The sequence below is a fragment of the Tachypleus tridentatus genome, chromosome 10 (assembly GCF_004210375.1).
Source record: "Tachypleus tridentatus isolate NWPU-2018 chromosome 10, ASM421037v1, whole genome shotgun sequence".
NCBI lineage: Eukaryota > Metazoa > Arthropoda > Merostomata > Xiphosura > Limulidae > Tachypleus > Tachypleus tridentatus.
This window is the reverse complement of record NC_134834.1, coordinates 29,970,166-29,996,801: the sequence shown is the minus strand read 5'-3', so window position 1 is coordinate 29,996,801 and position 26,636 is coordinate 29,970,166. Positions and strand designations below refer to the sequence as shown.

Here is a 26,636-nt window from a genome sequence, read left to right as displayed (position 1 = left end):
ACTCGCTTGAATGTTGCAAACGATGCCAGGCTAGCACTTTCAACCACAAAGCCAAGAATTCCTAAACTAGCTTCAAGTATGCAACTCCATCCATCCCACTGATGTTCTTGACATCTTTGGTAATATTCATTAGAAATGCACAATGATCAAATACAATAATTAAAAGTGTAATTCAGTGTAAATAAATTATATAAATAAATTGTAAATAAATAAAGTGTAATAAATAAAGTGCAATATATCTCTAGTTTAATTTAGCCATATATATCAATGTTGAAAACATTTTGTGAAAGGGGTAACATGCTTAATGTGGCATGTTAAATTGGGTAACAAGCTGAAGAAGTTTGGGAACCACTGCCTTAGAACTATGGAGTCTTTGATTAAACTTGACCTAAAATTAAATTATTTGAAAGAATAGTTATAATGTTTTCACAATCAACAATATTTTACAATGGATTCTTATTAGAGAATATTCTATTGATTCCTATTCAATTCCCATTTACAAAAGTTTTAACTGTAAACTGAGAAAGATAAAGTTAAAAATGGTCAGAAGTTCATTTGTTTTTGAAATTTGAGCAAAGGTACATGAGGGTTATCTGCACTAGCCATCCCTAATTTAGCAGTTTAAGACTAGCATCACAACCCACTCTTGGGCTATTCTTTTACCAACAAATAGTGGGATTGACCATCACATACAACACCCCCACAGCTGAAAGGTAGAGCATATTTGGTGCAACAGGGATTTAAACCTGTGATCCTCAGATTACAAGTTGAGTGCCTTCACCATATATATCACAACCTCTCACACATTAACCTGCCCATGATGTGTTCTCAAAACACGCCCATGAATATTTCCTCCAGTTGTTGAAAAAATAACATTTTCAAAATAAATACATTTGTTAATTATTTTCAAAAGAAAATCATGAGTTCCTGCACTAAGCTACACAAGGACTATCTGCACAGTCATCCATACTTTATTAATGATAAACTAAAGGGAAGGCAGCTAGCCAACAGAACCTAACACTGACCCTTGGGTTTTTTCTTGTTTGAATAATGGCATTTGACAATCATTTTTGTAACGAATGGAAATTAACAATGGAGCTTCAGAATCAAAAAAAAGTCCAGGAATACTAGCCACTAGGTCACATCTGATCCTAAGTGATGTCAATTACAAGTTGAAATAAATCACTTTTTTATCACTCCAAGAGAAAAGAATAAAATTAAAATTAAGAAAATAATTAACAAGAAACTTAATGTGCATGTGAGAAAACACTACAATATCACATCTGTGTCATATAAGATAACATTCATGATTATCTTATGATTTATGTCATCCAACAAAATATTTCAAAATACCTTGACTGTTTGTTTTCTTCCAAGCCTGGAATCTGAAGTTTAACATCAAGTGGTGTGTGAAACATGCCCTCGGGAGGTAGCCTCCGGTACAATGCACCAAATAAAGGTGCACAGATTGATGACTTTGATAAAGTTGATTTCCCTGTCTAAAAATAATAATAAAAAACTCTGTATCGTGTTTGATATTTTGGTTTCTTTGCCAATAAATAATTTTCCATGCATGTACAAATCAATAAATATGGCAAGTTGCCTTTAAAAATGTTGGTAATGGAGATAGATCTTGTATAGGAATGATTCATTTTTCAAGTCAGTTATCTAGCCAGATTAAGCCAGCAATATGATTATTCAAAATGTCTTTGAGTGTTTTTATTTGTATGATTTCTACAATCTTTTTACAATCAGGAGATATTTATTGTTCAACTAATTAATAAATAATTTACTTATTCCTGGAGTAAGATTAATTGTTAACATATTTTTTGGTCATATCAACTTACAGTGAGTTTACAAAAATAGTTCAGCAATACAACTGTATACAATTTGTTAACTATTTATTATTATATATTCCATTTTAAGTTTTCAACAGCATATTTCTAAGCTAATGTTCAGTGAAGTTATTTTAATTTTGCCTGTGGCAGTTAACACATCCTTAAATTATCAAGTGGCCAATGAACTCACGTGATGTACTTTCCATCAATTATCCTAAAAATGAATAATTAGGACTGAAACAAGTATAATCATAAACAAATAGCTGGAAGCAAAAACATTTTTTAAATGGGTTTGACTCTTAAATTATTATTTTGTATCTACTAATTAAGAAATCTTTTGTTTTTGTACTATTCACAGTGAGTAATTTCACACCAAAAGTAAAGAACTGGCCAAAACAATTGTGAAATTACACATTTTTTTATGCAAAGTATACAAGAAGCTCTGGAAGTATTAATGGATTTAACTGCAATACTGACAGTATTTTGGTGTAAATGTTTTTATGAGACTCATTGTTATGGGCAACAGAAAGAAAAAATTACAAACCCACAAGTAATTTAGTGTAAAGTTTCCAGAAATGTCTTTGAAAAAGACAATTTTTTTGAGTATATATTTAAAACTGATTTGATAATATTATTGAAAAGAATTGATTTATCAAAGAAAAAAATCTAAAATAAACTGCAAGTTAACATATACTATGGGAAAAAAACCTGGAATAAGGAAAGAATCAAATAAAGATTTGTCCAATAGCCTGAAATTTTTTAAAATTCTGAGAATATTAATTATAGACGAAGTATAGTTTGACTCAGAAGCAAATGAAAAGTAATAATGTGAAGACTATACAGACCTAGTCATTTTGACCAAATTTGTAATTACTACATAACTATGAAACTATACCCACTATAACTTTTAATATAGTAAGTTTATCTTCATGAAATGTTTACATTTTCACAAAAGATTTGTTTGTGATTTTATGAAATCAAAGTCACACTAGTTTGCATGTCAATATTAAAAATATTTTTTCCATCTTATAGATTTCAAGTTTCATTTATGCAACTTCTAGAACTTCCTAAATCAATATCAAGTTTTTTCAGTAAAACTATATTTTATCTGCTATTTTCTCTATCCTAACACAATACAGATTTGTTAAATTTGACTAGTTCCCTTGGTTAACAGGTCAATCTAAATACCTTTTTTTTGTCCTTTCTAGAATGACTGCAGACTGTAACAGAAAACTACAATTGTGTATCCTAAACAGCCTCACACTTGTAAGAATTTACAACATTTTTATTCAATTGTACTGTTTTAATACTCTTCGAACTGAATGTAAATACTAAATCTGTTTACCAAAATGAGAAACCATTCACTTACTCAAGTTACCTGCAGCTCCTATACATATTTCACTGACAAATGCTTTTACTCAATTTTAATTTTAATTCATTTTTTTCTTATCTGACACATTAAGTTTCTAAGTTTTACATTTCAATTACTTTAAGAACAAAAAATATATAAAAACACCAATAAATTTAGTACTTACATGTGAGTCTTGTATTGGTTTGCACTAAGATAAAAGTTAGTCCGAGTTTTTTGGTAAGATTGTTGTTAGTACTTTACTGTATTTTTACTTGTTTCAAATATTCAAAGCAGAACACCAAATAATTATATGCACAAAGAATACAACATATTATAATTATTACAATTTAATATGGTTTCTAACTAAGTTTTAAGTGAATTAAAATAATTCCTCTACAATGTTTGATAGAAGCTTTAAATCTGTAGACTGAATAAATTAAAAGCCATCATCAGAAAAGGTTAGCATCATACAGAAAATTACAATATTCTTTCTCTATGAGTTATACATAATGTAACAGCAAATGTTAGAGAATTACTGACGTTTTAAAGACAGAGATAAGAGGGTCTGGCATACAGATATGGCTTTCTGGTGTGTATCTCTGTAAACATTAATGGAAACTAGAAGTTCAGATTATATCTCAGTATTACTCAAACTCAAAAACTCACAAAGGAATTGAAAGAATGTTTAAGTCAGCAATTCACATTGAAAAAGTGCCACATGACACACAGGTCAAGATTAAAAATTTATTTAAACACTACCTCCTAAAACTAAGAAGTTAAAACTCATTTAACAATAAAATTTCATTTATTAATTACATTTTCATGCCAAGTTTTACAGAAATTGATAATAAAGTTGTTTAATTCAAATCTGAATGCAAGTTTGTGAAATGTCATGACCTGTGCACTTTTAAAATATCCATATTCTGAAGGTTAATTGGACTGTGGATATGCTGTATTAGTTAACTATTAGAAAACATGAGCCTGAATCCTATTCAGATATCCAAAAGATATTAGAACAGTAATAAATTTTCAGTTCTATTTTACTTTGGTAACCTTAATATTTTGATATATAAATATTATTTTTATATCTTATAAAATCCTTTTTAATTCCATGATATTTTGTTAATGTGGATTTTTTTTATATTGAATTTATCAGCTAAAAATAGTAACAACAGTCTCACTTCATAGAATATTTAACTTGACCAATTTTGGTCACAAAGAGCAACTAAAGTCTTAATGTAACCAAATAAAATTATGTATGCATATTAAAAACTCACCCCAATACTCAACAATGCATTTCCATTAAGGTCTAAGCCTGGACTGGCTTCAAAAATCTATTCAATCAGAAATAAAAAAATCTATAACAACGAATCATTGAGTTATAAGCATGCTTGAATGCATTTCAGTTATATATTATTGATTGATTTCATGAGATTTACTGAAATATCAATGCACAAGGATATGCAAAACATGAACATCTCTTGGATTTGACAACAGTATTGCTATTAATTTAATTTAATTTTTCTGTGTGTTAAAAACCAACAAAAAATTTCATCAATTAAAACAAGTGTGGATTGTGTCTTAAAAGAAAACATTATTCATTCCTTAAGTAAGTATTACAATTATCCCTGGAATGCCAGGGTAAAGTAAGTAAACGAGCAAATACAATGAAATGATATACAATAGATTTATTACTGCTACAATAAATATAAGAAGATTTATAAGAAAAAAAAACTACTTTTCCTGTGTTTTTTTTTCCAAATCAGTTAAAAACAATTAGTAATCTTCATGTACTCACACTGGCATCTGGACTAGCAACAGTCTGCACTATTTCTTTTTCAAAGACTTCTCTAGAAATAAATCAAAGAAGTCATTAATGAAATATTCAAAAAATTAAAACAACTGTTAGTTTTCTTTGTAAAAATTAACAGAAACTGTGGCATGATTAAAAATAAAAATGAAATAAACCCCACACTAGGATGAATCAAATTAATACTAAATGAAATCATTGTGTACAAACTTATCACAATAGCTCCAAAATAACTATTATTGAAAATTATTCAGTACTATTACTTGTTGTTCTGCTATAAACTTTTCGTTTCCAAAGTAAAGTTAACACAAACCATCTTATATGTGTAAACATACCTTGGATAATGCATATAGTAATGATTCCATTCAGTTAGCACCCTTGAATCACCATACTGCAATGGTTCATTAGGAAGAATACATATATGTTCCTGAAATCAAAACCAAAAGTTACAAATGAACACATACCTTCAGGGGTGAAGAACTTTCAAATAATTTGTTCTTAATATTTTTCCAATGATATTTTAATAACATATTTTAGTTTCTGATTGAAAATGTGTGACCTAATGAGATTTTATTAAAAGTACAAAAAATTAATACATCATGACACTATTGATAACGAAAAACCTGTGGTTAAAACTAAAGAAAAACACAACAGGTTAGTTAATTGGACTGACCTTGAGTAAACACCATTAACCATAAATTATGGTTATAATCTGAATATACTAAGTGTAACATCATTAAACTTGGCAAGATATATGTATGTACACACTGTACTTGAAAAATCACATCTTCTAATAGCTCAATTATACCAGGTTTGTCAGATTATAACAAACAATCACAAATATTTATCCTAACAGCTTCTAGTCTTTTCAAAACAGCTTTCATTTAATTTCATTGTTCTTCAAATCATGTGTAACAAACCAATAAGACACCTAACAATATTTTAAGGTAAACTATCAAGTTACATTGCATGATGGTAACTAATGCACTTTTCTTAAACAGAAATAAATTATAATAATTTTTTCTTTTAATTTTTTCCATGTATGTTTTCTTATCTAGTCCAACAAGTTTCTAATATTTACATTTTAGTTATGTTTATATATATAGAAACATGAAATGCAGTACCAATTTCAGCCCCAAGCACCTTTTGCACTCTGTTTGTAAGCCTACTTTAACTAAATTGGTTATCCAACACATTATTTATATAACTTTCAAATATGCAATTCAGAATGCAAAAAAAACCTATCAGGCACTAAAAAAAATATCCAGAATCTACTGTAATATGGTTGACTTGCTACTAACTTAAATATGTGTAAATAAATTCCATTACTGCTCAGAGCAGTATCTTTACTTTGAATAAATCAAGCTCCCTCACCAACTGCCAAAACAAAACAAAAATGATTCTGAGAATTCAAAATAAACTATTTTTGTTTAGCTGAACAATCTGAATCCCTTAAAAGTAAAGAGAAAGCCTCTGCAAATGAGAAGCCTAAGAGCCAGCACGTCACGAGACTGAGAGAGGTGCAAACTGAGGATTTTTTCAAGCATTTCCTTTTAAAATGAAGAAATTAAAACTTAAATAATATGAATATTTCAATATATAAGTTATTCTTTGTTGCAATATTCATAAAGTAAATAAACCTGTCCTCCACACCTAAATGAAACATTTTTAACAAACCTTTTACTTGACACCTTGTAAAGTGCTTTCTGAAAAATCCAGATACATCAAATCCAATCCCTCATTCTCATCTAAATAAGTAATAACCTCTTCAAAGAATGTGAGAAGATTAATAAGGAAAGATTTTCCCTTAATGCTAACAAAATTTCAAATTTGTTAAAAAATGTACATGGGGTCCATTGGACTGACCCCATACTGGAAAGTGATTGGTGACTATAACTGTAAATTTACTATACATTTCTACATGAAATGAGGCAAGTTTTTAATGAAATATACAAGCCTGGTGTATTCCAAAAAACCAGATGTGCTACAAATGGATTTGTACTGTAAATAACACCTATGAATTACAAATGTCATAATGGATCAGACTGTTAAGTTGGAGCACAGCATGTGAGAAATAAAAATACTTTTATCCACTGTATAGTTTGCCTACTGCACTTACTTAACCTATAAAATCTTCAAAATGCACATCTATAATCTTTTTCAGTATCCTTGTACACTTATCTGGTATTTACACCTCTTCACCACAAACTGTCATTAAACCAGCAAAAAAGGGTAAAACGACTAGTTGAAAAGAGAACATTAAGGTTGATCCTATAAATAAACAACCTGCTACGGTTAACGTTAAAACTGCACAACTTTATTATCTTATAAAAACAAAGTTTAGTTCCAAGTAATTTTATTTTAACCTTGCCTAAAGTTCATTGGAATGGGAACAGTTTAAAACCTACTGTATTTAAGAGTTTAGTATACAATGTAGCAAAACTCATAACAGTTTGGTTTGGTTTGTTTTGAACTTTGTGCAAAGCTACATGAGGGCTATCTGTGCTAGTCATCCCTAATTTAGCAGTGTAAGAATAGGAAAGAAAGCAGCTAGTAATTACTAACCACTGCCAACTCTTGGGTTATTCTTTTACTAACAAATAATGGGATTGACTGTCACATTATAACACCCCCATGGCAGAAAGGGAGAGCATGTTTGGTGTGATGGGACTTGAACCCGTGACCTCTGGATTATGAGTGAGTGCCTTAACCACCTGGCCATTATGAGCCTGAAAGACATTAATAATGAATTGTTGTTAATTAAGGATATAGCAGTATAAAATGCATTCAAATTTAAGAAAATTACTGAGCATATAACTTTAGATCAGAAATATATTTTGGTTTCTCTTGATGTGTAAATATTTACCACAGAACCTGTGAAGAAAGGTACTGCATATGTGAAAAAGAATTGAAAGAAAATTATAATATGGTTTTAGAAATAAGAGTTATGGTTAACCTGATAGAAATATGTGTTTCAAACTCAATTTTTTAGATTAAAAGTGAAGTTTATAAACAGAATGAAGGTTTAGCTATGGGTTCTCCTTTATCTTTGGTGTAATGTGACTTATTTATTGGACAGCTTTGAAGCTGAAAAATCAGAAAAAATATGTAAGAATCCTGAAATTTGATTCAGGTATGTTGATGACAGTTTTGACACAGTGGCACAGTAAAAGGGAATAACTCTTTTGCTAATTACTTTATAGCACTGATAATTCTATCAAACATATTAATGAAGTTGAGACAAATAGCTGTTTATTTTTCTGAATATTGCAGTGAGTACAAATAAGGATAAATTGAAAACAACTATCTGTCGAAAACCTTTCTCTTTAATCATTCCACCACACAAAAAATCCCGTCCAACTAAGTTTCAGAAAACTACTGCTTTTTACTCTCATATGGGTAGGATACTAAAATTATTTTGTAAAGAGGAAGACATTATTTCTTTGTTTTTTTTAATTACATGCAAAGCTACAAAAGGGCTATCTGTGCTAGCCGTCCATAATTTAGCAATGCAAGACTAGAGGGAAGGCAGCTAGTCATCACCACCCACTGGCAACTCTTGGGCTACTCTTTTATCAATTAATAGTGGGACTGACCATAAGATTACAATGCCCCCATAGCTGAAAGGACAAGCGTGTTTGGTGTGACGGGGATTCGAACCCATGACCCTCAGATTACGAGTTAAGTGCCTTTACCACCTGGCCATGCAGGGCCTGAAAGACATTAATGGACTGTTGTTAATTAAGGATATAACAGTATAAAAAGGTTTTAATCCTGACAGAGCTGAAAAAAATTAACAGAAGAGGAAAATATCAATTTAAAACAACTGCTGAAAAAAATAATGTTTGGAATTGTCAATTGTAACTGGGTTATCTTGTCAAATAATGAAGTAATTCAGTAAACAAATAAATGTTTCCAATATATAAATCAATAAACAAAACCATATTCTTAATATAACACAAACTGAAGATATCATTAGTATGAATATATATGAATCTAAGATAACCAAATATAAAAAAGCTAAAAACACTGAGTAAGGATAACAGGCCAGATGGAAATTTCATCAGCAGATAACGAGAAATCCTTTACAATGTGAACTGTATCATGACAATGTTTTTTTTTGCATGGGTATAAATGCAAGCAATTCTTGCAAAATGTCACACTCCTGAAGATGGCACAGTAAACATGTTGAGAGTGTGACCTTTCCCAGTTATTTTTCCATTAATAATTATTAGCCAATGATCCTCAAGTATTTTGTAAAATAAATTTACTGCAAAAACACAGGACAAATTATGGTGAGCAATATTTACAGAACTGTAGATGGTATCTGTTATCAACACGGCAACATAACAAAATAAGGGTTGTTATGTTAATAAAACAATAAAAAAATTAAATGACTCTTTCCTATTCATAATTTTGTTACCCATTAAAATGTGTGTGTTTGTTGGTTTATTAAGATTTAAGAGAGAACAGGTGTCAGAAAGGTTGTTGTTAAAAAGAAAAACAAACAACTGTTGCATTCATTTGCTGCTATTTCTCTCAACTAACTCACAAATGAAAAACACCCAAATGTGCTGCCCAACCAGCAATTTTTGCTATCACCATGTCAGACTTCAGTATTGGGAGAGGGAGTAAAATGATTAACCCTTTTGAGACAGGTCATGAGTCAAAGGCTATTTTTGTGTTTGTTGAGTTCCATTCAAAATTATATTGAACTACTATTTTATGAATTTACATCAATAAGTTTGGTAACAAATTGTTAATTTTAATTCAAATTTTAGTAGTATACATTAATTAATTTCTTATGTTAAAAGTAAATATTAAAATAACCCCAAATATAGATTTTAGTGAGTCACATGATATGTTGAATGCTGCACTGTTTAAAATTAGTGATGCCAAATGCTAACTATATAGTTTTATACAACTTAGGAGCTCAAATTACTAATATTAACAACTAGAATATAAAATAAAAACTTTATATATTTGCTATTTTGCTAAAATTACTAAATCAAATACACTAGCCCCACTCACTTTTTTTCCATTTTTGGAAGTGGTCCCTTGGATACATTTCAATATATGATGTATGAATTGACAACTTATAATGTGCCCTAGTGGTATACTCAGCAATTTTAAGAAGGTAGGTTGTATCTTTAGTCTACTCAAAGTTTCATAATTTTTTTAAATTTAAATACATCTTAGTTACTAAGCTCAGTAAATTATAGTGGAATTCTATGGTATCAGGAAAGTTATTTATGATTTTTTGATTATTAAACTGTATATATAAAACATAAAAGCATTTTGTTTGATATCCTCCACATGCAAAATTTTAAAAGGCTTAGCAGCATAGTCATGTGAAAAAGTTAGGACACCCTATGAAAGCCTGTGTATTTTTGTAAAATATTTGGATATATACATATTTAATCTCAATTTTAATAATACTGAGAGATTATAGGAATATAACTAAACAATTAACACTGAAGAAAAGACTTTTCAAGATCTTCTGTAAATGTAATTCTACAAAAATGCATATTCTAAATGAGGAAAAAGTTAGGATATCCCCACATTTATTCCCTCTTAAAATGGCTCAACTCACACACAGGTGTATCACACCAGGTGCACATGATTAGAAGATTGTTACTCAGCATTTTAAATGAGGCTTGCCCTATTTCAACCTCAGTCATTTATTTTGGTGTGCTCCTGACTGTTGAAGTGAGAGCACTATGGTGAGAGCAAAAGAGCTGTCTGAGGCCTTCAGAAAGAAAATTGTCTGGTAAGAGATTTAAAAAGATCCCATTGTCCAAAAAATAGTCAACAAGTGGAGGGCTTTCAAAACAACTGCCAACATACCCAGATCTGGTCGTCCAAGCAAGTTCACCCCGAGAGCAGACCACAAGATGCTAAAAGAGGTCTCCAAACACCTTAACATGTCATCACGGGACCTACAGCAGGCTCTGGCTACTGTTGATGTGAAATTGCATGCCTCTACAATCAGAAAGAGACTCCATAAGTTTAACTTGCATGGGAGGTGTGCAAGAAGGAAACCTTTGCTCTCTAAGAGAAACATCAAGGCCAGACTGAAGATTGCCAGAGAGAATGTAGACAAAGACTAGAACTTCTGGATTAATGTTCTTTGAACAGATAAGTCCAAAATTGAATAATTTGGACACCAGAATAGAGGACATGTTTGGCATAAACCAAACACAGCATTCCAGGAAAAGAACCTCATACCAACTGTGAAGCATGGAGGCAAAAGTGTTATGATTTGGGGCTTGCTTTGCTGCAGCAGGACCTGGACAGCTCACAATCATAGAATCCACCATGAATTCTACTGTGTATCAGAGGGTGCTTGAGGATCATGTGAGACCATCTGTACAAAAATTAAAGCTGAAGTGGAACTGGACCCTGCAACACGACAATGACCCAAAACGTACCAGTAAATCCACCAAGGACTGGCTGAGTCAAGCCCAGATCTAAATCCCGTTAAGATGCTGTGGGGTGACTTGAAATGGGCTGTACATGCAAGAAACCCCTCAAACATCTCACAGCTGACAGAATTCTGCATTGAGGAGTGGGGCAAACTTTCTTCAGACCAATGTTAGAGACTGGAAAATGGCTACAAGAAGCATCTCACTGCAGTTATTTCAGCCAAAAGAGGTAACACCTAGCTATTAGAAGGTATGGTGTCCTAACTTTTTTCTCAATTAGAATATGTATTTTTGTAGAATTACATTTACAGAAGATCTTGAAAAGTCTTTTCTTCAGTTTTAATTGTTTAGTTATATTCCTATAATCTCTCAGTATTGTTAAAATTGAGATTAAATATCTATATATCCAAAAATACACAGGCTTTCATGGGATGTCCTAACTTTTTCACATGACTGTATGTCCAGCAGCAACTGAGTACAAAAGTTGTACGGAAAAAAGATAACTTTGCTTTATTTATTGTTTTATATTTTAACAAAAATAAGTTTAATAATTTACTTCTAAATAGTGATAACCTATATATTTATATAACGTAAAATAATTGAAATGTGCTTGTATATTTACAAAATAATAATCCACTAAAATACAGCCAAGACAGGAAAGACTAAAGATCAGTTTTATATTATTGAATACATAACATGGAAGTTACGTAATGTTAGCTAGATATGACTGGAAAGTAAATATAATAATAAATATGTATATATAAATATATAGTGTTTTAAGACTTAAGCTACTCATCTTAACTTTTGTATTTTTGTGTCATAACATGTATTGATTCTAGCTTGAAAAAAGCATAATTTATATTTACTTCCTTTTTTTTTATGATGGTTACAAGGTTGGTCAAACAATAGACCCCACATAATTAGAGTATAGAAAATAACAAAATATACAGTTTTACTGAAACATACCTTTTAAATGTAATTAGGAAGTTTTAGAGATTACACAACATTTGAGGGTTTTAGAATAAAGAATAGTTTTTTAATCATAACATGAAATCACTTTGCACTTAAATTAGTAATGAAACAAACTCAATATTTTCACAGAGAAATCTTTAGTAAAAATATTATATTAAAAAATTTGATTTTTTGTGTAAAAATACTTGCTATCTTTATTAAAAATATACCAATTTTGTGAATATATGCATGCTGTATCAAAAGTTATAGTGCAAATACTTAATGTATGCAAGTGTGTAGTCAAACTTGTATATTATACCAAGTCTGTCATGAAATGACTAAGTGAGGTTGTTTTTGGCTTTTTCTACCAATCTTCAAAGAGTAAACGTTTTGGCTATGTATAATATTCCTGTATTTTAAAAATGTTATGAAAAGCCCCTACCACCCTTATGACACTCCTGAATTTATATATTTATAAAATACACCTGGAAAATACTTATTCATTTATTAGAAAAAAATCCTGGAAATAGTACAATATTGTTATTTCATGATAAACTTGAGTACTTTTTAAAACTCAATTTTATTATTTTTACAAATGCCACATTAAACATGAACATATATCTATTATATTGCTCTTTCAGCTATAGAACCTCCAACAAACATTTATTACCTGATTAATAAGTGTGGGGAGACTTTGATCACTGAAGCTGCTTAATGGAGAATACAGACACTTCTCTGGAGACCCCAGAAGAACCAAGAAACGAAGACATGTTCGAATATCATCTACCACAAACAGAAAAAAAAACAACTTAAACCTATAAGATTTTGACATTTTGAACCATATTATGCCTCACAACAGTGATTTTGTCTGAATAATATTATTCATAAAAAAATGTATAAATCGATAAGCTCTTGACAGGCTGGTGGGTGTACTGTGTCACATTTCACAAAAAAGTATTTTTTTCTTAATAATAAAACACTATAAATGCATCTAAATGCCTTGGATACACTGGTGGACTACTGTGTCACAAAAACATTTAGCACTTTGTTTAGAAAAACAAAACTTTTAACATGTTGGTGAGGAGTTCTATTATGTTTATCTAGATGCATTTTGCTTCATATATCAGACATATAACCTACAAAAATAACATTTCAATTCCAATAGGTGAACATAGTTTTACTGTCTAAATATTTTACTTGGTTAACCATATTGCCAATTTTTCAAAACTCGAAACTTAAGTAACAACCAAGCCATCTGAATTTCATACAAGTAGTGCTGGATTGAAAAATGAATAAACAATGGATTTAACCTGAAAATCACTTTAGACTCCAGCTTACATAGATTTTTTTAAATTTTAATTTCACCACCACTTGCAGTGCAATAGTTACAACTAATAATTCAATATACAAGTAACTCATTCTGTAATTTGGTTTAAGAATAGTAACACATAGCAATGGGCCTTAAATACCTGAAAAAAGAAAAACAAACAAACAAACGTGGTTGAAAGATCAATATAAAAATGCACTAAACAGAATATTGTGCAAAATAAATCTTTCAATATGCAAATCAGCACAGTTCTGAGACTTTTCCAATGTCAAATAATTAATACATTATATTACATTAACTAACTTTAAATTCTAACCTATATTATGTTACACTTTATGCTAAAGGTTACCATAACATTTTCTACAGGAAATTGGTCTTAAAAATAACTGCATATGCTATATTATGTGCTTCACCACATATTTCAGGTGTAAAATATGTAATGATTCTCACATTACAAACTGTGACTTATTCATTAATATCACCTGGAAAAAGCAAAACATTAAAGGAATAACATAACAACTTTGGTGATATATGGATTTACAAACAAACAAGTTTTACTCATCAGTAACTACACTGACCAATACTGTTTTTGACCATATTTATTTGTGCATTTATTCAGGTGCAGTTATGTTTGCTAGAGGACTAAACTTCTGATTGCTCAAATTATGAGAGAGAGAAAAAAAAAACACTGACAATTTGAAGTCCACCATTATTTAATTATTGGTTACAATGATATTTATGCTACTGTGATATATTATCACGATTCCCTCCTTCATTTAAGCCTGCATGATTTTCTATATTCATTTATAGAGCATATTTAAATACATTTTTATTTTGTAATTTCTGGCTTGTCAGAAAGTGTTTTCTTTAACATGCATCAGTCTATTGGTTTTTGACTCAGTTTAACACTTACACAGCATAATAAGAAATATTAGATCATGCATGTGTGTTTATTCATACCAGAATAAACCTTTCCCATGATTCAATTATCCACAGTTCAGATTGCTAATTACATTAAGATGCTTGTTATTTAAGTTTTACTGCCACAAATAATAATGCAATGGATCATTTAACATTTTATAAATTACAATAAAAATGTTTTAAACAGTGTTTTTAAGTGTTATTTAAAACAAAAGTTGTAGTCAAGACAAAGACCAGTATACTTTTCATGCAATCAGCCTTATTATATAAATACCATTTCTGAACATAAACAATAGCAACAACAATAATATGCTTACTTTTTTTATTTAAACAATAAATGCAAAAATTTTAACAATTGAAGAAGTAGTTCTTAACTTCATTAGGAAATATTTAAAAATATGTTGAACCTCCCCAGTTTAAGAACTGTGACATTCTAGGCATCTTTTTTTCTCTAATTTATTTACAACCCCTCCTAGAAGTACAAAATTTGATTTAAATTACTCAGTATAGATGTTATTCAGCAGAGGTAGAAATATTCTAAATTTTCAGCAGGACGCATGTCCTGCTTGACAATGAAACTTCCTGAACATTTGAAATTTTAGCAGGACACCTCAAAATTGTCACCGGACATTACCAAAAACAAGAAATCAACCAGAGACAATTATTATATAAAACAAAATCATTTTATTTATGGCACTGAAACACTATTTCAAAGCAAGTGGCAACAAGGCTTGTATCCATTAAAAATGAAACATCAATTAAACTGGTAGATTTAGTCATCCAGCACTAAGACATCAGCTGATATAGACTCAGTATCTCTATTGTCTCTACGTGTGTAAGTTCCATGTGGACTCATAAATTGTCTGGTTTTTTTACTGTCCTTCCACCAGGATTCTACAGACTTGCACAGTAATTCTGTGCTTGCAAGATCACAGGTCTTATTCTTAGCTAATTTTATTGTCATTAAGAGAATCATTTATTAGTTTGGATTGCCATCTGGGAAAATCCACATTCTGGTTCAGCAGATGACACAGAAATCACCTGCATGAGACATACCAAGGCCAACACTGTTGATCCAGGGAAAGGTTTACAGTCCTCAACAGTAATTTGACTTAACACGTGGCCCCACAACCCACTTGCACTACTAGCCAGGGATTCATCTGATCTGGCAACTCTTGTGGCTTTGAGCAGTGTCTCATTTAAGTCAGCTTGGCAAATATCAGCTGCAATGTTGAAACCCTTAGCTTCTAGCAGAGCATCAAAGTGGTCCAATTGTGTCTGGATTTCATTATGGCCATAAGATGATAATGCTTCTTTGCTTTTAGGCCAGTTGCTTGGTTCAAAATTTTAAAAGGCAATGATAAAATCCTGTTCTTCAAATCTCTCATTCAGATATGTGACAATTTTACCTACGAAGATGGCAGTTTCTTCAGCTACAGATTGAGCAACTGTCTCTTTTGTGGCACTTTTTGAGCCTCTGGCCCTTGTCTGACCACTAATAGCAATCACCTTTCCTCTAAGTAACCACTTGCCAGTTTGTTCACATATTGTGAGCTCTTTAACAATTTTCTGGGATCTCTCAACACGATTCAGATTGCCCAACTTCTCTTTGCAAACAGCGAGTTTGTCAGAAACAATGTTCACAGTAGCAGAATTGTCTTGCATTTTGAGACTAAGAGATGTCAAAACAGGCAGAACTGCTAAGAATATGTCCATGTAAAGGAGGAATTTAAGGATTGTCAAAGTACTGTATAATCCTGCAGCTTTCTGTTCACGTTCCCCTTTGTCATGCAGCTTTACTTGATACAAATGCTCTGCTAAAGCTGGCCAGTTATGAGAAACTGACTCCAGAGCGTGCTCTTTGTAGGCCACCCACCGGGTTCCTGTCTCTTTTGTTGCCTTTCTAATAACAATGTTGTTGGCTTTACCAGCTTCTTTGAAGCCAGCCCAGTTCTGTGGTGAATTGTCATAAAGCTTCCACTGGTTTTCTAAAAAGGTTTGGATACTATCAAGGTAAGGGATGTCCTTGATGGTCTTCTTAATTGCAAGTTCCAATCTGTGACTAACACAGTGGATCCCTATCAAATAAGGTTTTTGCACCTTCAATCTGTTGACAAGTCCTTTATTTGTGCCAAAATTGACAGTTGCCCCATCAGCTGTCAGGCATACAATTGATTCAAGCCAGTCGGGAAACTTGCCGTATATGGACAATGCTGCAAGTACAAAATTAGTACCCAATATTAGTTACTTTTTGTAAAAAAAAAAAATATGTAAATTTGTACTTTGGAAAATTCAATTGCTCCGTTATCTATTACGCTAGTTGTGTTAGGTTAAGCTCCAGTTCTGTCAGTGGTAAATACATGGTTCTTCTTGGTTTAAATTAATTGAAAAATGCTCGAGTTTTCACTGATATTAATAATGGAATGACTATGTATACCTGAATTAAAACACAAATGTACATGAAATATTGTCCATTTTAATTTTTCTTAATTAAGAATTCAGGATAAATCCAGAAAATTCTTATCCCAGATAGTTAAGAAACCTTTACCTGAACTAAGTGCCTGTAGCAAGTGTTCAGAATCAGCCTTCTCAACTGACTGCAGACACAGAAAGTGGGTTACTGGGTAATAGTTACTTTCCAAGTTTCTTACATAGACTATCTCCTGCTCAATGTTGGCAGTGTCTGTGAGCCGTCAGTCATAATGCCAAAGAATAATGAGGTGTGCAGATGAGATCTGACATTAATTCTAATTGTTTCTGCAATATACTTCGTAAAGATAATTGCTTATTTGTCATTGGCATAATGTTCTGTTAAGTTCATACCAAAGTTGTGCTCCTGCAGCAACAGAAGCTCTTGAAAATTGTTGAATGGTTTGGCATTCAAAGCCATATAAAGGGCAGTCCTGAACAGCACAAGCAAACGATCTTTCTCAGTCTGGTTAAGTTTGCTCAATTCTTTCATCATGGGAGTTACACCAGGTGTTTCTTTTGCTGTCTTAGCTTGACAACTTAGACTGTGGGTGTGACCGTTTTCGTGCTCCTTAACAGCACTTGTTCTCAGGTTGGAAGATCCTGTTATGAAAGTGTTCTTCTACCTTCCACTACTTTGGTCATATTCCTGACAAATTGAGGAAAACATCAGTCCAGTAGTGTTATTATACTCCAGCCATGGTCAGCCTCTATTCCATCTATCCTGGAAACGACGAGTAGGCTTAGCACCAGTACTAGTAGTAACAGTTTTTGATTTAACACTTGGGCTTGGATCAACAAGCTTGGGTTTTTTCTCTTGGAGTTCCGTAACATTGTCTTCTGATTCATTAGTCTTGCTCGTGAAGCCAAACTGAAATAGATTGTGAGAGTTTCCCGTTTTTTTACTATCAGACACCATGGTCAGATTATCATGAATGTTTGACAGTCACGTGACTATCCGGGAAGGCATGGATAAGGCGACCTAAAAAGCATATTTTGTGAGCGTTCACGACCGTTTAAAATAATTTTTTTTTGCCTTAAATTAAATCTTAAATTTTGTAAGTTATTTTCCACTCATTATAGAATATACTTTTAATCAAAATGTTTGGGCTGTGCATACAAAGCTTTTGCCTCGCTTATTTTTGAGGGGACAATGTATTTGTATCCGATAGGTTAGGAATATGACCACCAGTCATGATGTCCGGTGATAGATGGGAAAGTGCTGGTCAAACTTAATTTTTTAATGGACATGTTCGGCTTTAAATAGAAAATTTCGATCCCTGTTCAGGTAAGGCATAATTTCACAACCTTAACTTTTATTTATGTATTCATAAACAAAAAAACATTAGATCCATTTTTCACATCCTCTCTTTCAAATATTACCAGTAGTTCTCTCTTATGTTTTATACTAAATTATTTATAGTAGTATAGAGAAAAAAGTCAAAGTTTTAGTATATTAAATGACATATTACACTGTCTTTTGTGCAAAAAATTGTCTATTTTATTTTGCCCTCAGTTCAAAACTTTCTTATAGGAATCACATCAACAAGGTTAAATAATGTGGTACAGTTCCCACTATAAATAAATACTGTCAAATTTCTATACATTTAATTAAAATGTTCCTGGTAACCATAAATGTATTTTTTTTCAAATATAATCACTATTGCACATGTTATTACAAATAATTATAAAGTTACTGTATTTTGTTACTGTAAGTGTAACACTTTGTTAATGGAACTAAAATATTAAAGAAATTGTACTGTGTGTCAAGAGAATATAGCTACTTGAAACCTGATGTGAGTTTGAGTAGGATTGTGAAAGATTTGCCATTATATGTTTACTGTGATACCTATGCTTATTTCTGTACAGTTTGTTTGTTTGTGTGGTTTTTGTTTTGTTTCTGTTTTGAAATGTATATTGTTGGTTCTCTACTGTGCAAGTCCCACCTGTTCTGGAATTTTTAGAATGTTCTTGAAAATAAAAATGTATTGGGTATTTATGTAATAATAATGATTGACAGGATTGTTGCTAAGTGAACTGTCAATAAACTTGCATAATATGTATAAAAGCAACATGTCAAGACAAGAAATTATTATTATTATTATTGTTAGTCAGTTACAGTCAGTGCACTTTAAGCCTAGGAAGCTATGATTGTGATTAATAACTATTAATCAGGAAACTACAGAATTTGACCACGAACTTTTATAGATGTTGAGCATTATAAACAGTTCAACTTCAATGAATTACTTTGTACTTTATAATTTCAGCAAGGATGTTAAATATTTTCATTGGTACAACTTCAGAGTTAAAGGCCAACCAATCTAGCAAGCTTAAACAAGGTGTGACAATATCAACTCAGAATTAATTTGCTCATTGTGGACTTAGGTTGTCGATAAAATGTTTAGTGCAAAATTAGATACAAGAATCACTATTGTCTGTAAGTTTGTAAAACCTCTTGCATATAAACCATCATTTTTAATAACTACCATATTTTATGCCTTGTAAGATGCACTTTTTACTTTGAAAATACCTTGAAAAAATCCCCATGCTTCTTCCAAGACGAAAGCTTAGGATCGACTCAAAACAGCCTCTCATAGAGATACATGTATCTCATTACTTACCAAATACAAGTATTTTCAATAGCATAAAACATTCAATGTAATTAACATCGTCAATATACTGTGAATAATATAATGAATTTGACTGTATTTACTCAGTAGGTTGATAAAAAGCCAAGGCTGCATCAAGGTGTTGATTGCTGAGTCAAAATATTTTTTTCGTAAAATTGTCTTTCCAAAATTAGGGTGCATCTTTCAAGGTGTAAAATACAGTATTAGTAATAACCATTATTACAAATTATATTTTTTTTTTGTACATTAAAATATATTTGTGTTAAAAAATGTGTGTATCGAACTTGTTGGCAAATACCACATATATGATACATGTTAACATTTAATTAACTGCTAAATTCAAATTCAAATTTATGATTATTTGAAAAAGTAATATCTTAAAATACGTATCATAATAAATTGGAGATTTGTTCAAAATAAATTATAATACATGACAGAGTATTTTCTGAATATTCTTTGAAAGTATAATAGGTTACTTTTTTTTTGTATGCCAATTTCTATGAATATGTGTATATTTAAGATTTTTAAACATTTGGTACAAATGAGTGCATAAAATAACCTTTACAATTCAAATAAACAAAACTGCAATTTGTACACAGATATTGCTACAAGACTGGGGATAGATGTTCCAAAACTAAGACCAAGATTCCAAAATAGCTGGCCTTAGGACCAGTATGGGGTCTCAAGACTCCATTTCTGCTTCTAAGTGTTTGAAAATTGTGCATGTCTGAAGAAAGATGTTTAATTCTTAGTTTCCAAATTATTTATCAATGGAAAATAATTCAAGGATAACAACAACAATACAAATAGTCAATATAAAATAAAGAATAAACCACAGACTGAATAACAGAATCATAGAATTTCTGAAAGCATGAAAACTTTTATATTCCTTTCATTGAGCAAAGTAAATATTTTTCTTATTATTCAATATAAATTTTACTTTACATTCAGTAAAAATATTAATACTAAAGATATTTTATTGATTAAATAACATTTTACTTTTTTTACTACCTTAAATTGTATCTTCAGGCAATTTTTACTTCAAAAATGAAGAAATACAAATATATTTCTAACCATGTAAACTGTAGTTTAATATTACCCAAAGAACAGTTCCCAACACTATGGTAAGATGTAATTCTATATTTACATCATGTATGCAATAATTTTCAGTAACTTCTGTCAAGACTTAGTTTTACCAGAGATACTGAATGTTGGCATACACACATTAATTTTAAAGTATTTAATAAAATTAGTTTTTCCTCAAGTAAAAATAAGTTTATATATTTCCTTGTTTTGTATGACCAAATAATTTGTATGAACAGTTTACTGGATCATTAAAAAAATGTATAGTTTCATAAAATGGTCATAATATATATACATGATCTTTCATACTATAAACAGTATGGGTGAAATGTTTAATTCAAATATAGTTATTTTCATTACTTCTTTTTTACAGATTTTTTCCTGTGAAATACTTCACAGGAAAAATTTTCAGGTTGTGTTCTTTAGTCATACACAATTCATTGCATCACATCAAAATGATTGATAGATAGATAGATACATCAAACGTTTCATAAGTTTTACTGATCAAAACCAATATTTTTATGTTAAAAAATGTACTGATTATGCAAAAAATTTTTTAAGAACTCCTGTTTCTCAGTGCGACATTTACAAGTTCAATCAATAAAGATGTAATCAAACCCTCAAATACAATCCTAGTGAAAGTTCTGTTCCATTCTGAGGAGAGTACTTTTTTTTTTAATTGTGTTCTATTATAAAAAAATGGTTGTTGCACACACCACAATTACTTTTTTCATTGTCTGAATCTTGACATTTTTTATGGATTTTTTTTGGCAACATTCAATAGATGGAGCAGGAATTTTGGTTACATACATAGATACTGACATATACATTATTTGTATTATAGTAAGATACATAATTATTGTGAAGATTATTTTGCATTTTTAATTTAATATATGACTAAACCTTGCAAAATATTTTCGAATTATAGTCAAAATACAGCTAACACCAAAGTTTCTTAAATAATTAATCTATGCATACCAGTCACAAATTTTTGTTTTCTAACACTGCATTCTCTTAGTGAGATCAGGATATTTAAAATAGCTAAAATATTTTCAAGGTTAAATTTTGGTTGTGATCTATATACATGGCTTGCTGTGACAGAAGTCACTAACAAATAGTATATTCTTCTAAAATAACATGCTTTAAATGTGTTATTATTTACACGGGAAAAAAATACATACATGGAATATATCCATCCTCATCTTTCAGTCGTTCCACCAAAACTTCTAATCTGTTAGCTTTATCGTACTGCCGGTCCAAACGCAATTTGTATATGGCCATAAGCACAGTATCAATTTCTGTTAATTCTTGTGATGACCAATTGTCAGACCCTGCTAAAATAATTGTAAAGAAGATTAAGTTTCAGATAAATGTGGGATTCAACTGACAACTAATAGTTCAGTGACAAGTGAGATACATATATGTAGAAATTTTAAGATTTGTAAGTGTAATGTAACAAGCTTTCATTTAAAATGGATATTTTCAAGGCTGTTTGTGCAGTTTTTTTCCTTTTCAAGAAAACTGAAACAAAACCTTTACAAACCAGAAAGGATTTTATTTTTCTATGTTCTTTTCTTTTGGTCCTCTGTATAGATAAAGAAGTCACACAAACTCCAATAATCACTTACCTTAACGTATTCTATATTCTAAAAAAAGCAGAAACCATTAATATAAACTTCCTAAACACATGAAACCATCTCTATGATTTTATCAGCTCTTATAAATGAAAAGCTATGATAAGGTTCCATTAAATATGCCTTACTAGAAAAAATACAAACATAACACATGACCACAATAATTTATACTTACCTTCATTTCTCAAATTAAGTAGGGTACCATATATCTTCTTTTTCAGCTGTTTTACTACCACTTTTTGTTCTACATTTCTGTTTTGGCACTCATAAAAAGAGTCATTAAGATTAGACTGGGAATTCTGCATGCATGTTTCACAAAGTCTCCTCACAAGAAAGTCTAAACTATCAGATAAAGCCATCTGTAACAAAAGATGTTTCTATTTACTTTATTAAAAAATAATAATTTCACAGTCAAATGTACTTTATACTATTTTGTAGTTCATAATATTTAGTTTAAAATGTGTTTTACTTAGATCTGCATGCAGGTTATTTTATTATTAGGAGCTTGAACTGTTATATTCATTTACATATAACATACAAGTTCAAATTACTTCACAATATCATGAAACAGGTGAATAGAAATCTGCCATGACAAAAGCTTGAAGCCAGGACTATTGGCTCACAGCAGTGCTTACAGCCATTCATCTACTAACAGAACATGGTTATCAACAATCAGTTGATGTTTTCATCAGTTTTGATTTTCATGTCTTGACTCATCAATACATAGCTACAGAAAAAGGTGTAACATTACACTTCAAAAGACACATTACATCTCTAGTCAAGGCAATAATGTTTTCTTTCCAAGAAACAGAAAGGGTCTAACTAACCAGTTTAAGTTGCACCACTTCTTACTCCAAACAACGTACCACACAGAAACACCTTTTATTAAACTTAACCCTGATTTATAATCTCTTAAACTTGTTCAATGTTTCAGCTTCTATCACACCTGAAAAACTATTCCATATCTCAAGCACACTATTAGAAAAATAACATTGGAGTTTTGTTCATGAGCAGGACAATTATATAGAATTAAAACGATTCTTAAGTAAGCAAGTTAATAAAACAAAATTACATCACGTTAAAAGACATAAAAAAGAATTTTGTCATTACTACTACTGTTTAACTATACTAGAAATAATTTAAAAGGGATTGTTCATTCAGTGCAGATACCCCTGTTGTAGTCTTGCACAAAATTAAAAAAGAAACAAAACAATGGTCCATTCAAAATGACCCATTCTGCTTTAAATACGTGTATTTTGTTTTAACCAATGTAGTCTGAAAATGAATTGTTAAAACATTGGTTCTTTTCATAGTTCTAATATGAATGAATTATTAAAATGTAACAGGGGATTGATAAGATAAATTCTGTAACATTTAATTCTGTAGACATTAGAACAAGTAGTAAAAAATTTAAATTTTTGAAAGGTCATAAATAGATTAATTTCTCACTTGGTGTATAAGAATGATCACAGTTGTAACTTTACAAGAGTTAAAAAAAAGGATTGATGAACACTCGAAGAATCAGGAAAAAATTTAGTGGTAATTTATTCCTTACACTAAATTTCTTGAGAGTTAAAAGGTTCTTTGATGTCCCATACTTCATAGTTCTGACTAGAAATTGGGTTTACAAATCAGTGATAATTAAAATCTCTTACTTGGAATACAATTTTTTCAATTTTTTTTGTTTACAATTTTCTCATTATTTAAAGGTTAAGTTGTCCTATGAATCTGTTCAGAATAAAGCGGTTACAGAAAGTTCATTTCATTTATGTATTTGCTACTCTAGATTTCAGTGCAGTATATATGAATATTTGTGCTTAATGTTCCACTTTTTATTGTTAGACTAAGTTCATTTCATTTTAGTATTTCTTTAATTTGAAAATAAACTGTGTATAGAACTAAAATACCTTAGCAAGGATTGTATTCAATTTAAGTAAATATATATATCTTGGATGCTTAAAAATTGTAGCTTGCAGTTGTTCTTCTGCATATAAGAGGTGGGCCCCCTGTCCTAAAATGTTTAAAAACACTTACCATAATGGTTGAGATACTGAGAAAACTAGCATCCTACACATGAGTATGGCATCTGATTATTCCCAATTTCCATTATTAAAAGGTATTAACTATAATACTGTTTTACATATTGCAAGTTTACAAGAAAAACAAAGAATAAACAGGTGTTATATAACACAAACATTGAGTGTAAAACTTCACACCTTGCTATAAAACTGATGTTGATGGATAAGATAACCAAGGGCTATGAATATTGAGTAAAAATAACTTGTTAGGTTTGAATAAATAGACTGAAACTAAAGAGAAATGAGTTATGGGCTGAGGACAGTGCAGTCTGAAATATTAGTAATAAGAGACAACTGTTCCCATCATCATCACAAAATACAAATTTACATATTAATTTGGCAGCAGACTTTCCAGAAGTTTAACAGTTATACTTACAGTACATATTATTACAAAAAATCACATATTTCATCTAAATGTATATATTTGAACTTCTAAAGCCGATATTAATTTCTTACTTGATTATTGTTATAACACTTTAATACAAATTATATTAAATTAAAGTTACCTAACTGGTCTCTGTTTCCTAGTTCGGTATGAAAAAATTAAAATTTCATCAAAAATACACACTTAAGAAAACTCCATTTTAACTTCCATCTTGCGTCTTAAAGTTAATCCAAAAATCTGAAAGTTTAAACTCTCGAGTCAATTTATTTGTTTTCATTCTTATAACGAATTCTGTAAAATATAGTTCACTTTTAGTATTATTTATCACAATACTACTAACACCAATATTAGAACTATTATTATTCAGTAGTATTACTCATTTAACTGTCAGTGTCACTAAACCGTAAACGTTACTGTACAATTATTACTACTAATAGCAATAATTAGTAATAATATTTTTACTGTCTTATCTTTGCATTTCACATATTGTTTTTATAATCTTTTTCTGCAAATCTTATAACCTTCGTTCTGCATGACTAAAAATTACTAACTTTATTAATAGAAACAATAATGTTATCATACTAACAATGCTAAGCCTACTTATACCACTACACAACTGTCACTGCGACAGTGACAAAACGAAACACACCGTGAGGCAAGTCTCACTTACCGGATTTAACCCAATTGTTGTTCACAAACAAAATGTGATAACAAGCAAGAGTCCAAGGGTTATATATATATCTATGTGTTTTCTTATAGCAAAGCCACATCGGGCTATATGCTGAATCCACCGAGGGGAATCGAACCCCTGATATATATTTTTGTGATTCTAACGCTGTGCATAAAAAACCCGAGAAAAGCATTTACGCTCAGTTGTCAATCGTGAAATACATTTTTCAACTATCACAGTTTATTCGAAACGCATTTTGTTTTCAACTATTGAGCATTTTCTCTTTTAATTTTGTTTACATCCCCGTCGCGCCAAACATGCTCGCCCTTTCAGCCGTGGGGGCGTTACAATGATTCAGTCAATCCCACTTTTCGTTGGTAAAAGAGTAGCCCAAGAGTTGGCGGTGGGTGGTGATGACTAACTGCCTTCCCTCTAGTCTTACACTGCTAAATTAGGGACTGCTGCACAGCACAGATAGCCCTCGAGTAGCTTTGTGCGAAATTCAAAAAAGAAAAAAAATTGTTTATCATCAAAGATGTAAAATATGATTTATAATTTTGTAAATACTATAGTTTCATATTCGGCAAGGTTTTAAACCATTAATATGTGGTTTCTTTTTTCTCGGCACAGAGATTCCATTGTGTATATTTATGTTTGGCCCGATATGGCCAGGTGGATAAGGCACTCGACTCGTAATCTGAGGTTCGCGGGTTCGAATCTTTGTCACACTAAACGTGTTCGCCCTTTCAGCTCTGGGGCGTTATAATGTAACGCTCAATCCCACTAATCGATGGCAAAAGAGTGGCCCAAGAATTGGTGGTAGATAGTGATGACAAGCAGCTTTCCCTCTAGTCTTACAGTGCCAAATCAGGGAAGGCTAGCGCAGGTACCCCTCGAGTAGTTTTGTGCGAAATTCAAAACAAACAAACCTTTGTGTTTAATAAACAAAGTATTTATCAAATAATTTTCTGTGATTAACATTAACACAAAGCTATTGAGTTTGTCTTCTAAAAATATTATAACCACCGATTTATTGAAATACTTATAGTGTTTTTCAGCGAAGT

The 26,636-nt window shown here is 30.9% G+C and overlaps 1 protein-coding gene across 12 annotated transcripts in view; it reads right to left on the bottom strand.

Annotated features, from left to right (window-relative positions):
- Positions 1–26,029, bottom strand: part of Grip163 (gamma-tubulin complex component 6) — a 61,768-nt gene extending 35,739 nt beyond the window's left edge. For 3 of the 12 annotated variants that reach the window (XR_013015587.1, XM_076460525.1, XM_076460515.1), the window contains exons 1-8: positions 25,573–26,029; positions 22,615–22,798; positions 21,987–22,139; positions 13,046–13,158; positions 5,335–5,426; positions 4,988–5,039; positions 4,467–4,523; positions 1,354–1,499 (exon numbers count right to left, since the gene is read on the bottom strand). Coding sequence is in view for 11 of the 12 variants with exons in the window: in XM_076460525.1 (XP_076316640.1) it covers positions 1,354–1,499; positions 4,467–4,523; positions 4,988–5,039; positions 5,335–5,426; positions 13,046–13,158; positions 21,987–22,139; positions 22,615–22,798 (797 nt within the window). In the remaining variant the exon portion in view is untranslated. Of the gene's footprint in view, positions 1–1,353; positions 1,500–4,466; positions 4,524–4,987; positions 5,040–5,334; positions 5,427–13,045; positions 13,159–21,986; positions 22,140–22,614; positions 22,817–22,990; positions 23,167–25,023; positions 25,148–25,364; positions 25,553–25,572 lie in introns of those variants that run through there. The other 9 variants (XM_076460521.1, XM_076460520.1, XM_076460516.1 and 6 more) reach the window with 9 other exon arrangements.
- Positions 26,030–26,636: the final 607 nt, after the last annotated feature.